General features: G+C 51.7%; 1 protein-coding gene across 1 annotated transcript in view; it reads right to left on the bottom strand.

The window, feature by feature from the left end:
- The window catches only part of LOC128062112 (putative POM121-like protein 1-like), a 41,098-nt gene that overhangs the window by 868 nt on the left and 26,168 nt on the right, over window positions 1–14,062 (bottom strand). Inside the window, exon 3 of the mRNA XM_052654467.1 lies at window positions 8,150–10,435. Within this exon, the coding sequence (XP_052510427.1) occupies window positions 8,150–10,435 (2,286 nt within the window). The remainder of the gene's footprint in view (window positions 1–8,149; window positions 10,436–14,062) is intronic.

The raw sequence follows: 14,062 nt of genomic DNA on the forward strand, positions 1-14,062 counted from the left end.
GACTCTGCGCTTCCAATGCAGAGGGCATGGGTTTAATTCCTGGCTGGGCAACTAGGATTCCACATGCTTCACGGCCAAAAGCAAAAAATATATGCAAGTATTATTATTAGTTTACTATACATCTAGTGAGGCTTCCCAGGTGGCTCAGTGGTAAAGAACCTGCCTGCAAATGCAGGTGACATGGGTTCAGTCCCTGGGTTGGGAAGATCCCCTGCAGGAGGAAATGGCAACCCACTCCAGTGTGCATGCCTGGGAAATTCCATGGATGGAAGAGCCTGGTGGGCTACATTCCATGGGGATCACACGAGTTGGACACAACTTAGCGACTAAACCATCTTCCATTCTACATGTGTGGATAGTGAGGGGTGATGGTATTTGGGAGGTCAGTCTCAAGTAAGGTGGTTAGGGAAGTTCTGAAAAGCAAATATTTGAGCAAAACATGAAGGAGGCAAAGAGTGAGCTGTATGTACGTCGGAGGAAATAATGGGAGAAGGGGCAGCAAGTACAAAGGCCCCGTGGTAGCAGTGTGCCTGGTGGGTGTGAAGAAAAGCAGTGTGATGGAAATGGGATGACCAAGGGGGGAAAGTGGTAGGGGATGAGGTTTGAGTAGTACAGAGTGGGGGGCAAATTGTGTAGGATCTTGAAGACTACTAAGACTCTGGCTTTTACTCTGAATGAAATGGGCTTCCCTGGTAGCTCAGATGGTAAAGAATCTGCCTGTAATGCAGGAGAGCCAGGTTTGATACCTGGGTCAGAAAGATCCCCTGGAGAAGGGAATGGCTACCCACTCCCGTATTCTTGTCTGGGAAATCCCAGGGACAGAGGAGCCTGGCAGGCCACAGTTCATAGGGTGGCAAAGAGTCAGACATGACTGAGCAACTAGCTTTCACACTGAATGAAATGGGGAACCAAGGGGGAGTTCCAAGCAGAAGAGGGACATGGTCGGACTTTTTACAGAATCACATTGGCTCCCGGTGGGAGGATTAGATTAAAAGTAGAGGGTGAGAGAGGTGGTAAGAGCAGAGCAAGAATTCATTAAGAAGCTACTGCAACAGTCCAAACGAGAGATGTGGTGGCTTGGATCAGAATATTAGCAGCGAAAGGGAGGGAGAAGTGGTATTATTATTTTTCTTATGGAAAATTTCAAACATTAACAAAAGTAGAATATAATGAATGTCTATGTGTCACCTCCCACTTCAACAATTATCAAAGTGAAAGTGAAGTTGCTCAGTTGTGTCGGACTCTTTTCGACCCAATGGGCTCTAACCCACCAGGCTCCTCTATCCATGGGATTTTCCAGGCAAGAATACTGGAGTGGGTTGCCATTTCCTTCTCCAGGGGATCTTCCTGACCCAGGGATCGAACTTGGGCCTTCCACATTGAGGGCAGACTTTACCATCTGAGCCACCAGGGAATCCCTTCAACAATTATCAACCTATAGACAATTTTTTATGTTTATTCAGGTCTTCTGCCCATTTGTGTGTGTGTGTGTGTGTGTGTGGCCATGTGGCTTGCAGGATCTTAATTTCCCAATCAGGAATAGAACCTCTGCAGTGGAAGCACAGAGTCCTGATTGCTGGGCCTCCAGAGAAGTCCCAATCTAGAGACAGTCTTTCTTGAATGATGTCCCCATCTCCCCTCTTGTGTTATTTGGAAGTGAATCCCAGACATCACGGAGGCTTCCCTGCAGGCTCAGTCAGTAAAGAATCTGCCTGTAATGCCAGAGATGCAGGTTCAACCCCTGGACTGGGAAAATTCCCTGGAGAAGGAAATGGCAATCCACTCCAGTATCCTTGCCAGGAAAATCCCATGGACAGAGGGGCCTGGAGGGCTACAGACCATAACCTTGCAAAGAGTTGGACACAACTGAGTGATTAAGCATAGGCACGCAGCGAAGACATATTTAGAGGCATGAGTCTGGATGACTTCAGCAAGGGAGTGACTGTAGAACAAGACGAGAAAAGGACTAAAGATTGAGCCCTGGAACACTTAATAATATTGGAGAAATGCAAGCATCCAGTAAACAAGAATGAGGCAGATCGAGGGAGGTGGAAGAAAAATCAGGAGTGTATCTTGATAGCCAAGTAGAGATGCTGTTCTGGGAAACAGAAAGTGATCCACTGGGTCAAATGTCAGGCAAACCTGTGCTGACTTTGTCCCGAGGGCAGTGGCAAATCAGACCAGAGACCAGAGGAAAGGTTGCCACTCTGGGCAGATTGGCCTGGCTGCTTCTGCAGGGAGGGTGGACTGCAGGGGGCGAAGGTAGATATAGGCAGACATGTCAGGATGCTGAACTGTGGCCCAGGTGTCAGGGAAGGTGTGCTGGACTCAGCTGGAAGCACTGGAGGTGGGAGAAGGGATGGGATTTTAGGTCTACGTTGAAGGAAGGGAGGACAGGGTTTGGTGACTACAGGTAGGAGGTGAGGGAGAAGACAGGATGGCTATCATCCTTCTGGCTTGGGTATCTGGGTTATGGGTGAAGGAATAGAGACAGGGCAGGAACAGAGACCCAGAGGTAGAGAACAGACCTGCGGGCATGGCTGGGGGCAGTGGTAAAAGAGGGGAATGAATTGGGAGATTGGGCCTGACATACAGACACGACCATGTGTAAAACAGATGGCTAGTAGGAACCTGCTGAATAACACAGGGAGCTCCGCTCTGCGCTCTGCGATGACCTAGATGGGAGGGATGAGCGCGAGTGGCGGGAGGGTGGGAGGCAGACTCAACAGTGAGGGATATATGAATGTCTATAGCTGATTCACGTTGTTGCACAGCAGAAACCAACACAATATTGTAAAGCAACTCTACCCCAGATGAAAAACAAACAAAAACAAAGAGAGGAAGGTACAAGGAGGAATGAAAAGCGGGGAGGTCTAGAAGGGCAGCTATTTAAGCCAGAGAGCTTCAAACAGGTGTCCATATTGCTTAATGGTTCTGGTGAGTTCAGGAATCTAGGCTTGAGATGCACCCAAGAGGCTGCCAGTGATCATGATGGTTCAACTGTAGGGAGAGCTGGGAGCACAGGCCAGGTTGCGGGGGTGTTGAGTAGTAGGTTGGGTGAGGGGCATGAACACCAGGAATGGAGATAACCCTTTCAAGAACTTTGTTGTGAAAAGATGGAGAGAGACAGGGTGTGAACTGGACGAAGTGGTGAGGTAAAGTCTGTTTAGTGTCTTAAATACCGTTTGTGGACAAATAAAATGAAAACCCTCAATCATGACACATTTCAGTGTAAACGTTACAACTGGCTAACCCCAAATGGAGAGAATCACATTTTTAGTTACATAAATTCTTAACATATCTAGATTTCCCAAGTTTGTTGGTGCTTGGTCCTTAAACAGTCCTATATTACAATGGTTTAAATGACAAGAGCGGTTTTGCAAATGGTAGTCAACAATAAACTGGGATTCTAAACATTTGTCCAATGTTTATAATGACAGATAATGAGGTTCAAGGCAAAACAGAAAAGTTATTCAAGCAGTGAACATTCAGAGTTGACATCTTAGTTTAAAAAAATTTTTTTAAAAATATAATTGATTTACAATGCTGTATTGGCTTCAGGTATACAACAAAGTGACTCAATAGTTTTACGGATTATTCTCCATTTAAAGGGCTTCCCTGGTGACTCAGTGGGTAAAGAATCCACTTTCAATGCTTTAGATGCAGGAGATGTGGGATCAATCCCTGGGTTGCGAAGATCCCCTGGAGGAGGGCCTGACAATCCACTCCAGAATTCTTGCCTGGAGAATTAGATGGACAGAGGAGCCTGGTAGACTACAGTCCATAGGATCACAAAGAGTCGGACATGACCAATCGACTTCACTTTCACTTTCTGTGCTGTAGGATAGATATCAGTTTTGTTCAGTTCAGTTGCTCAGTCATGTCTGACTCTTTTTGACCCCATGGAAGGATGCCAAGCTTTCCTGTTCATCACCAACTCCCAGAGCTTGCTCAAACTCATGGCCATTAAGTCGGTGATGTCATCCAACCATCTCATCCTCTGTCGTTCCCTTCTCCTCCCGCCTTCAATCTTTCTCAGCAACAGGGGCTTTTCCAATGAGTCAGTTCTTCACATCAGGTGGCCAAAGTATTAGAGTTTCAGCTTCAGCATCAGTCCTTCCAATGAATATTCAGGGTTGATTTCCTTTAGGATGGACTGGTTGGATCTCCTTGCAGTCCAAAAAACTCTCAAGAGTCTTCCCCAACACCACAGTTCAAAGCATCAATTCTTCTGCGCTCAGCTTTCTTTATAGTTCAACTCTCACATCCATACATGACTACGGGAAAAACTATAGCTTTGACTAGATGGACCTTTGTTGGCAAAGTAATGTCTCTGCTTTTCAATATGCTGCCTGGGTTGGTCATAACTTTCCTTCCAAGGAGCAAGCGTCTTTTAATTTCGTGGCTGCAGTCACCACCTGCAGTGACTTTGGAGCCAAATATAAAATAGATATGTCCTTGTGCATGCGTGTTGTTGCCTCAGTCGTGCCACTCTTTGCGACCCCATAGACTATATAGCCCGCCAGGCTTCTCTGTCCATGGGACTCTCCAGGCATGAATACTGGCGTGGGTAGCCATTTCCTTCTCCAGGGGATCTTCCCAACCCAGGGAGCGAACCTGCGGGGCGAGGGTGGTGAAGGAGAACGAACTGACACCAACAGGTTCCCTGGCTTACTTCTCCCCAAGGGGGATGGGCGCGTGTCTTCCTCATATGGGGCAAGTGTAGGGGTGCGTCCAGGGGTCGGGCCAGAGGGGTGGCTCGGGTGTTTTGCCCACCCCTCTGGCGGTGGTGTGTGCAGGGACAGTGAGGTGGAATGGGCAGTACCCTGGTTTTGCTCCAGGCTCCTCAAAAGAGGCAGTTGGGTCTTTTTGACCTTTGGGTCCAGCATTTGCCCCAACTGCACCCGCAGGCAGTTATTTTCAGCCCTCTGCAGTTTCGCTGTATTTCGTTGCCTGAGGAGAGGTGTGTCCAGGAGCGAGCACTGGAGCCAAGTGTCCCAGGTCCCAGTCTGTCTCAGACTGTGTGTTGATTTTATGGTTTGTCAAAAGGCCACCCAGTTGAGCACGTTTCTATGGGGGTGGAGGAAGAGACAGTGGTTAGAAAGGGTGTGGGCTAGGTCTTAGGAAGGAGGAAGATACATAAAGAAGGGTTTTCTTTTCACTTGTATACCTCTAAATGCAAACCCTGAGACAATGATTTGCATAAGACTTGTTTTAGGAAATGATCCCAAGGGACAGGTGTGGGGGACTGAGAAGGAGGGAAAACCAATCCAAGAAATATCAAAAACTCGATCACTATCGCGGGCCGCTGAGGCTTTGTTAGGGTAAGCACACTGACTGAAACCGCCCACCCTGGCCAGGCACCATAGTGACGAATTGGATGAGTTGTTTGACAGGAGGTCCTGGTAAGGAACACAGAGCTAATAAACCACCACCAAGCAGGAGAGCTCAGGAAAGGTCTAAAAGGGACACCACGTGTCCAACCACCTCCCAGAATCCTAATCGTTGGCATCCATCTTGGCTGAACAAGGCAAGTACCACCAGGAAGGACTCTGAGTCAGAATGATTGGCTAAAAACAACCTGGAAACTAATCCCATCAACATAAAACCTGAGACTGTGAGCCACATGGCAGAGCAGTTCTCCTGGCTTCCCTTACCCTGCTGTTCTCAGTCTGGGCGTCCCTTCCCAATAGTCTCTTGCTTTGTCAGCATATGTATCTCCTTGGGCAATTCATTTCCAAGTGTTAGACAAGAGCCCACTTTTGGGCCTTGGAAGTGGTTCCACTTCCTGCAACAGTTTGATCCCACTTGAGAGAGCAGTGTAGAACATGCATCAAAATTATCTACCTGAGAGGTGTAAGAGGGGGGTATGTACTCACTAGTGCCCGTCTTTCCAGGGGGCAAGGCTTGCCCCATGCAGTGTTAAGTCCCTAGAACTTCCATTTGTGCTCAGAGTTACTTGGAAATCTTAAGACACAGTCTGGTGAGTCTTACCACCAGAGGACCTGACTCAGGTAAGTCTGGGATAGTTGCTGAGAATTTGTAGTTCACAGAGATTCCCAGGTGATGCCGATTCTGCTGGTCTGGGGTCCATCTCTACTTTTGAGAATCGATGATTTAGAGTTTTGAGTACTGAAAGATGATAACATGGGGGAAAGGGTAGTTGACTCAAAGTCATGGAGTTGTGAGCCAGCATTAAATGTTCTGGAATTACAAGTGTTTGGCCACATCTGATGTGTTTTGAGAGTGATGAAGAATGATTGCAGGACCAGCAAGGGGTAAATGATCAAGGATCCTGAACGCCAAGCAAAGGAACTTGAACTTAATTCTGTAGGTAATAAGAGCCTATCTGAAGGATTTTATTTTATTCTTTTACTTCTTGGTTTGTTTGTTTGTTCAGAATCCCTGACATCTACCAAGTCTCTCAGCATTTTATTTTTATTTACTTTTATTTTTGGCTGTGCTGGGTCTTCGTTGCTCCGAGGGCTTTTCTCTAGTTGCCATGTGTGAGCTTCTCATTGTTGGGGAGCATGGGTTTTAAGGCACGGGGGTGCAGTAGCTGTGACTCCCAGGCTTCAGAGCATAGGCTCAGTAGTTGCGATGCACGGGCTTAGTTGCTCCTCAGCATGTGGGATCTTCCCAGATCAGGGATCGAACCTGTGCCTCCTGCGTTGGCAGGAGGATCCTTTACTACTAGCACTACCTGGGAAGCCCAGAAATGTGGGTGAGAAGCAGCAATTCCAACAGACAAGAATGATCCTGTTTATCCCTACTTTGGCCTCATTTCATCCTGGGCTTCATCACTTAAACTCAAAACACACTTTTAATATTTGGTGCTTGTAGCCATCACAATGTACCATTCTCCACAACCCATTAATGAGACCACAAGGAACTATAAACAGGTCTGGCTTTCCATGGCACCACATGCGTGCTCAACTGCTTCAGCCACGCTCACCTCTTTGAGACCCTCAGGACTGTAGCCCGCCACGCTCCTCTGTCCACGGGATTCTCCAGGCAAGAATGCTGGAACGGGTTGCCATGCCCTTCTTCAGGGGATCTTCTCAACCCAAGGACTGAACCTGTGTCTCTTCGCATTGGCAATCAGGTTCTTTACCACTAGCCCTACCTGGGAAGCCCAACCACTTGTCCAAGCTGGGTATTTTCCCACATTTGATCAACAGATCACTGACACATAAGGACTGTGCAAAGTAATGAGAAAAAAACTTTATTATACATTATGAAGTGAACATGAGGGTTCTGGAAGGAAGACAGGGAGAGGGAAGGAGTCAGCTGTAGGCAACGGGGGAGGGGGTGGGCAGCGGAAGAAACAGGACTAGGGCCTCTGTCTGCTGTCCTGAGGACTGACCACTGGGATGGGACAACAGCCTCGAACAGCCCACCTTTGAGAGGGGAAGGTGGAAGGCGGGGGAAGGGAATGCAGTGCTGTATCTCCAGGCGCCCAGTTTGCTCTGGAATTAGAGGGGTTAGGGTTAGACTCGAGTTTCACATGGAAACAGCGCCCACACGAGGCCCAGCCTGGGAGGAAGGTAGACACTGTCTGTCCCCTAAGTTCTTGGCTCAGGTCTTCATCCGCCTCTTAGACTCCAAGGGAGTGGATCTCGCCCTGGAGGACGACGACTTGGTTGATGGCCCAACAGTCTTGTGTCCAGCCAAGTCCTGAGCAGGTGATGGGTCCCTAACAGCATGGCGTCTCCTGGCTGTGACCCCTCTGGAGCTGGGGCTGCTGGGGGTAGAGGGTGGGGTGGACACGCCTCTGAAGGCAACCTTGGCTGGGGGTGGGCTATCTCTGGGCTGGAAGTATGCGGGCTCTGCCTGGGTGCACCCCCAGGCATGTGACTGAAGATAGGGGCAGTAAAGCCTCCAAAGCCAGGCTTATTCTTAGTGCTGGGCTTATTCTTAGCCCTGGGCCCCACGGTCACCATGGGGGGGCTCTGGCCAGGAAGGCCCCAGTGTGGCGGGCCACTCTTCCCACTCTGCTGTGTGTGGTTCTCCGGGCTCCCCTTCTTTCCGTTGAAATACTGAGAGCTGCAAAGGGGCAGCTGAGATCCAGAACAGACGCTCCCCTCCCAACGCCACGAGGTTCTGCCGAGACACCCGGCCTGCAGGGGGCTGTGCTCGATCCACCAACTGTGGAGCAGCGAGGCCTGCTGTTGGGCCCAGCACTGGGCACGGCCTGGGGCACGCAGGTGTCAGCTGCAGAGCCAGGGACAGGGGCTGGGCCGGATGGGAATGCAGCTGGGGTGGCAGCCAAGGCTGGCTGGGTGTGGGCATGGGTGCCCATGGGGGAGTTGGTGGGTGGAGCTGGGGGCCCTGGAGCAGAGGTTGGGTCCCCAGTTAGGGCTGGAGCTGCCGGAATTCCATAGTGTGGAGAGTGGTCCCAGGCGGGGGCTCCGAGCTGCTGGACATCAGGGGCCCCACCGATGGGCTGGGCAGGGGCTCCAGTGTGAGAGGAGCTGCTGAACCCGAGGGCAGGCAAGCTGGTGCTGACTGTGACAGGGGCCGCGCTGTCCCTGGGGGGCGTCTGCAGGGCCTGGGAAGATGGGAAGAGGCTCCCGCTGGAGCCAGGGGGAGACCCGAAGAGAGGAGACTGGGAGAGTGGAATGGTGTCCATGGGGGTGACCTCAGTGTCAGAAGCGGGGTGGGGAGCCAGGTCTCCAGATGTGCAGTGTGAGGGTCTGGTTTGGTGAGCAGACGGGTTAAGTTGGTTGGTGGGGGACAGGGATCGAGAGTCAGATACGGGAGGGTGGCTCTGGGGGGTGAAGACAGGAGAGTCCAGGCACATGGTTGTGGAGGACCCCATGCCCGAGGAGCCGGCCGCTGCAGGGAAGGCCGGTCTGGCATCCTCCGCAGCCAGGCCCCACGCCGGCGGCTGGGAAGGGCCTCCTCCTCCTGCCGCGTTCGTAAGAGGCCCCCAGACGGGCTTCTGCTGGAAGCCGGGAAGCCAAGCCACACCCGGGGCCGGAGCCAGGCTTCCCATCGCACCCGCCGCGCCTGGCGCGCGGGCCGAAGCAGGGGTGGAGGGGCTTGGGGGCCGAGGAGACAGGCCTGCGCTGCCCGATCCTGGGGAGAAAGCGCCGGTGGGCAAGGTGAACCGGGCGGGGGCCCGTGAGTGGGAAGGAGGGCCCGGGAGAGGCTGGGACCGGGGGGAGAGGGGCCCCGGGGAGCCGTGCCGCCCCCCTGACCAGGGATGCGCAGAGGAGGCCCCTCCAGCAGACGCCCGGGTGTCCACTGGCGGTGGGGAGGCCGACTCCCTCTGGTCTCTCTCGGGCCGAGGAGCCCTGCCGGGGGCCGGAGGGTCGGCGGGCGCGGGGAAGGGACGGCAGGGCTGCGGGGCCGGGGTCTCATCCCGCAGCGCGCTGTTGATGCGCCGGAACGCCGCTGCTTTCTCCGCGTCCAGGTCTTCGGCGGTGACTCGGAAACCCAGCTCAGGGGCTGGGGGCAGCCTCAGCGGCTCCCCTTGCCTGCGCGGCAGCAGAGGAAACCTGCGTCTTCCCGGCCTGGGACTGTCCGACGTAGGGGCGCCGTTCTCCCAGGTTCGTTTCTGCCCCCTGGTTGCCTCCGCGTCCTCGTCAGGCCGGCTGTTGCTCTGGGAAGCCACCCGGGCGGCACAGGGCGGCGGCGGGCCCCCCTCGCTCGCTTTCCTCGAGGACCTCCGGGGCAGCCCTCGCGGGATGCGGGGGCCTGTCCTTCTCCGCCCTGGCGGGAAACCTCGGGTGGAGCTGTAGGAGCTCGTGATGGCGTTTCTTTGGGGGCAGGAGCTCACACAAGAGGTCTGGAGTTTCTTGGTGGATCTGTCTACTGAGCTCTTGGCGTGGAGGTTTCTCCGCAGAGGCCTGGGCCTGGGCACGAAGGCAGAGAGGCCTCCCTGGACCCCCAGGGGCCTCAATGTTGATCGTGCACCCCGAGAGCCATCGGGGCCCCGTTTCTGATGGTCCTTCCCTGTGAATGCGGGGTCTTCCTCCTGCTCGGCCATGCCCTTCCCGCTCTCTCCCTGGGCCCTCCTCACCATCTTCTCTGTGCAGGAGCCTGGGGCGCATCTCAGTGTGGTGGGCGGCACGGGGGTGACCTGCTGCTGGCGCCCGCCACACACACTGACCTTGCCCACTGCGGACGCCGAGCCGCGGCGCCTCGTGGAGATGCGAGCGCCCAGCACCGCCTTCCTCTGATGGCATCGTCTGCAGAAGGAGGTGAGGGCCTCCAGGAAGGAGCGCAGGGTGTGCGGGATAATAGAACACCGTCTCAGGGACGCTGTGACAAAGCGCAGATGCAGAGTCACCGGGTACTTGTGGGCTGGGCTGCGGGTGGACAGCGGGGCCGCAGCTGGGTGACCTGGGCCGGCCACGGAAAATCGGCGGGTGCGGGGATCGGGCTGCAGGCGGCCGAGCCCTCCTGGCAGGTGCTGGCCCCCCACAGCCTGGGGTGGGGGTGAGGGCCAGGGCCTGCCCAGGTAACTGCCCATAGGGCACGTGGGTGGGTTTTAGCGCTTGGATAGAGAGCTGAGCTCAAAGAGCTCTGGTTCAGCTGCCAAGTCAGCCAAAGGCAAATCAATCACTGCTTGGGGCGTTGCTGGGACGCAGCTCTAGAACCTGTGAGCAAAGAATGAGCGCGCCTGCGCAGAGCGCGAAGGTTCTAGAGGGATGGCGCATGCGCGGGGGAGTGTGCGTATGTGTATGTATGTCCCTGGTGTGTGTGTGTGTGCCCCTGGTGTGTGTGTGTGTGTGTGTGTGTGTGTGTGTCCCTGGTGTGTGTTTGTGTGTGTCCCTGGGGCGGCATAGGGATGCGTTGCCGAACTTGGGCGCTTCCAGATCTCCAGGAGCTGTGGGTTGGAGGTGTTTGCCCTGAGAATCGGAGAAGGCAATGGCAACCCACTCCAGTACTCTTGCCTGGAAAATCCCATGGATGGAGGAGCCTGGTAGGCTGCAGTCCATGGGGTCGCTAAGAGTCGGGGACGACTGAGCGACTTCACTTTCGCTTTTCACTTTCATGCACTGGAGAAGGAAATGGCAACCCACTCCAGTGTTCTTGCCTGGAGAATCCCAGAGACAGTGGGCCCCTGTCTATGGGGTCGCACAGAGTCGGACACGACTGAAGCGACTTAGCAGCAGCAGCAGCCCTGAGAATGACGAGCTTCATGACAGGACAGGCGCCCCTTCTCCGGGGTTGAGCTCTAATTGTACAGGATCGGTCCCTGCTTAGCAGAGTGGGGACACTGGGGAGCAGGGTGCCTGGCTCAGCTGCCACTGCATGGGATGGCAGCTTTGACATCAGCACTGCGGGTCCTCCTGCCCTCTCACTTGGTTACATTGGAGAGAGCTGCTAAGAACAGAAGCGCCCACGCCACTCAGATCTGCTGGGGTGACAACTGAAATGGCGGCCAGGGCAAGTGAGAGGGACCTATACTCCCTGTATATTCCCCAGTCCATGTGGGAGAGGAGGAGTCTAAGTTCCATGGGTACTAAATAACACAGAGATATGTCCTAATCACAGAGAAAATCCATTGTGAACTCAGGAATAACTCAATGCGCTGGACACACCACATAGGTCAACCCCACTTCAGCACTGAGAAACTCTCCTGCCTTTTGTTTCAGCTGAGCTCAGGCAGAGTCTTAGCCTTTCTCCATTACTGCAGTAGTCTTCAATATCATCTTCCTTGCCTGTTTAACTTTTTTTTTTTCTTCTTCTATTTTTTTAGCCACACCGGGCATGAGGGTTCTTAGTTCCCCACTGGGGTTGGAACCCTGCAGAGGAAGCTGCTGTCTTAACCACCAGACCTCCATGGAAGTCCCCTGTTTAACTTATTTGGGGCGCAATTTTTGCTTTGACCACAGTAAAATGTAGAGGCTTTACAGCAATATAGATTTTGTTACCCTTTGCTCTTTGTTATAGTTGTCATGGGCTTCTCCCCAACCCCACCCCAACCCCCCACCCCCGACCCCCGCGGTGTTAACAGCTTGGTATTAAGTTCCTAATGGGCAAGGGAAGGAGAACGCTTTTATAGAGGGGGGAAAGGAAGTTGGGCGGGCTCTAGAAAAGAGGTCATGGCTTTTCATTGGCTGAAACCTTGCCAGGAAAGAAAAGGCGTCTTCCTTCTTCCTGTTGTGCTCTGCTATGGTCAAAGGGCATGAGAGCTCCCACTGTGGCCTCCCAACTTATTTGATTGTGGTTTCTGTTTATTAATTTTTTACAGAAGCATCATGATTGAGGTTGAAAGCAAGTCTTGTCTTCTCTAGGTGTCTTCAATGAATTAAACAGCAAACAGTGACATACTGTACACCCATCTTAGTCATAAAATAAATATGAGTGGATAAATACCACCCACTTGGTGAATGAATAAAATTACACTATTAATTCATAATTTTTTCCACCTTAAAACAATAGCCATTGATTATCACACAGTTCTGTAAGTCAGAAGTCCATTCTGGCTAAATTGGATTCCTTACTCAGAGTCTGGAGGTGTGAGGCCAGCTGACTCCTTTTATTGTTTTAGAAGACACCCAGAGAACTGGAAAAGTGTAGGGAGGATGAAAACTGGGAGAAAATATGAAGGAAGTCAGACTGATTTCAGATTATTACTTTTTAAAAAAATATTTTTTGTCCACGCCTTGAGGCATGCAGGATCCTAGTTCCCCCACCAGGGATCGAACCCCTGCATTGGAAGCGCAGACTCATAACCACTGGAACACGAGGGAAGTCCCTCAAATTATTACACACAATTGTTTATCATCCCGCAGTAACTGTTTGCGGCCTACTTTTTTCTGGGTATCTTTGTATTTGTCCAAAATCAAGGCCACAGACTCCGCTTTCTACTAAGTTTATCTCTTTAAAGAATCTTTAAGATCACACCAGTTGGCTTCCCTGGTGGTTCAGTTGGCAATCCGCCTGCAATGCAAGAGACCAGGGTTCAATCCCTGGATTAGGAAGATCCCCTGGAGAAGGAAATGGCAACCCACTCCAGTATTCTTGCCTGGAGAATCCCAGAGACAGAGGAGCCTGGCAGACTACAGTCCATGGGGTCTCAAAGAGTCAGGCACGATTGAAGCAGCTTAGCACGCACAATCCACATAAAACTGGTAACAGATTCTGTTAGAAATGTTTATAAATTGTCCTGGGAGAGCAACATAAACCAACGTTTTGCCTGGAGACAAAAGGAATGATTCCTAGAATAAGGAACAGCTGATCAATGGGCATTGGGTGCAGTGGAATTTCACTGTCATTCAGGGTTAAATGCCTTGAGAAAGAAGGAAAGCTGAACATTTACCTATGAATTTAAACTGCTGTAATTTTTAATATTGTCACCCTGCTTATTTAACTTATATGCAGAGTGTATCATGCAAAATGCCAGGCTGGATGAAGCACAAGTGGAATCAAGATTGCCGGAAGAAATATCAATGACTTCAGATACGCAGATGACACCCTCCTTACGGCAGAAATCGAAGAACTAAAGAACCTCTTGATGAAAATGAAAGAGGAGAGTGAAAAAGTTGGCTTAAAGTTCAACATTCAGAAAACGAAGATCATGGCATCTGGTCCCATCACTTCATGGCAAATAGATGGGGAAACAATGAAAACAGTGACAGACTTTATTATATACTTGGGCTCCAAAATCACTTCAGATAGTGACTGCAGCCATGAAATTAAAAGACGCTTGCTCTTTGGAAGAAAAGCTATGACTAACCTAGACATCATGAGAAACGCTGGACTGGAAGAAACACAAGCTGGAATCAAGATTGCCGGGAGAAATATCAATAACCTCAGATATGCAGATGACACCACCCTTATGGCAGAAAGTGAAGAGGAACTAAAAAGCCTCTTGATGAAAGTGAAAGAGGAGAGAGAAAAAGTCGGCTTAAAGGTCAACATTCAGAAAACGAAGATCATGGCATCCGGTCCCATCACTTCATGGGAAATAGATGGGGAAACAGTAGAAACAGTGTCAGACTTAATTTTTTTGGGCTCCAAAATCACTGCAGATGGTGACTGCAGCCATGAAATTAAAAGACGCTTACTCCTTGGAAGAAAAGTTATGACCAACCTAGACAGT

This window comes from Budorcas taxicolor, chromosome 17 (genome assembly GCF_023091745.1).
Source record: "Budorcas taxicolor isolate Tak-1 chromosome 17, Takin1.1, whole genome shotgun sequence".
NCBI lineage: Eukaryota > Metazoa > Chordata > Mammalia > Artiodactyla > Bovidae > Budorcas > Budorcas taxicolor.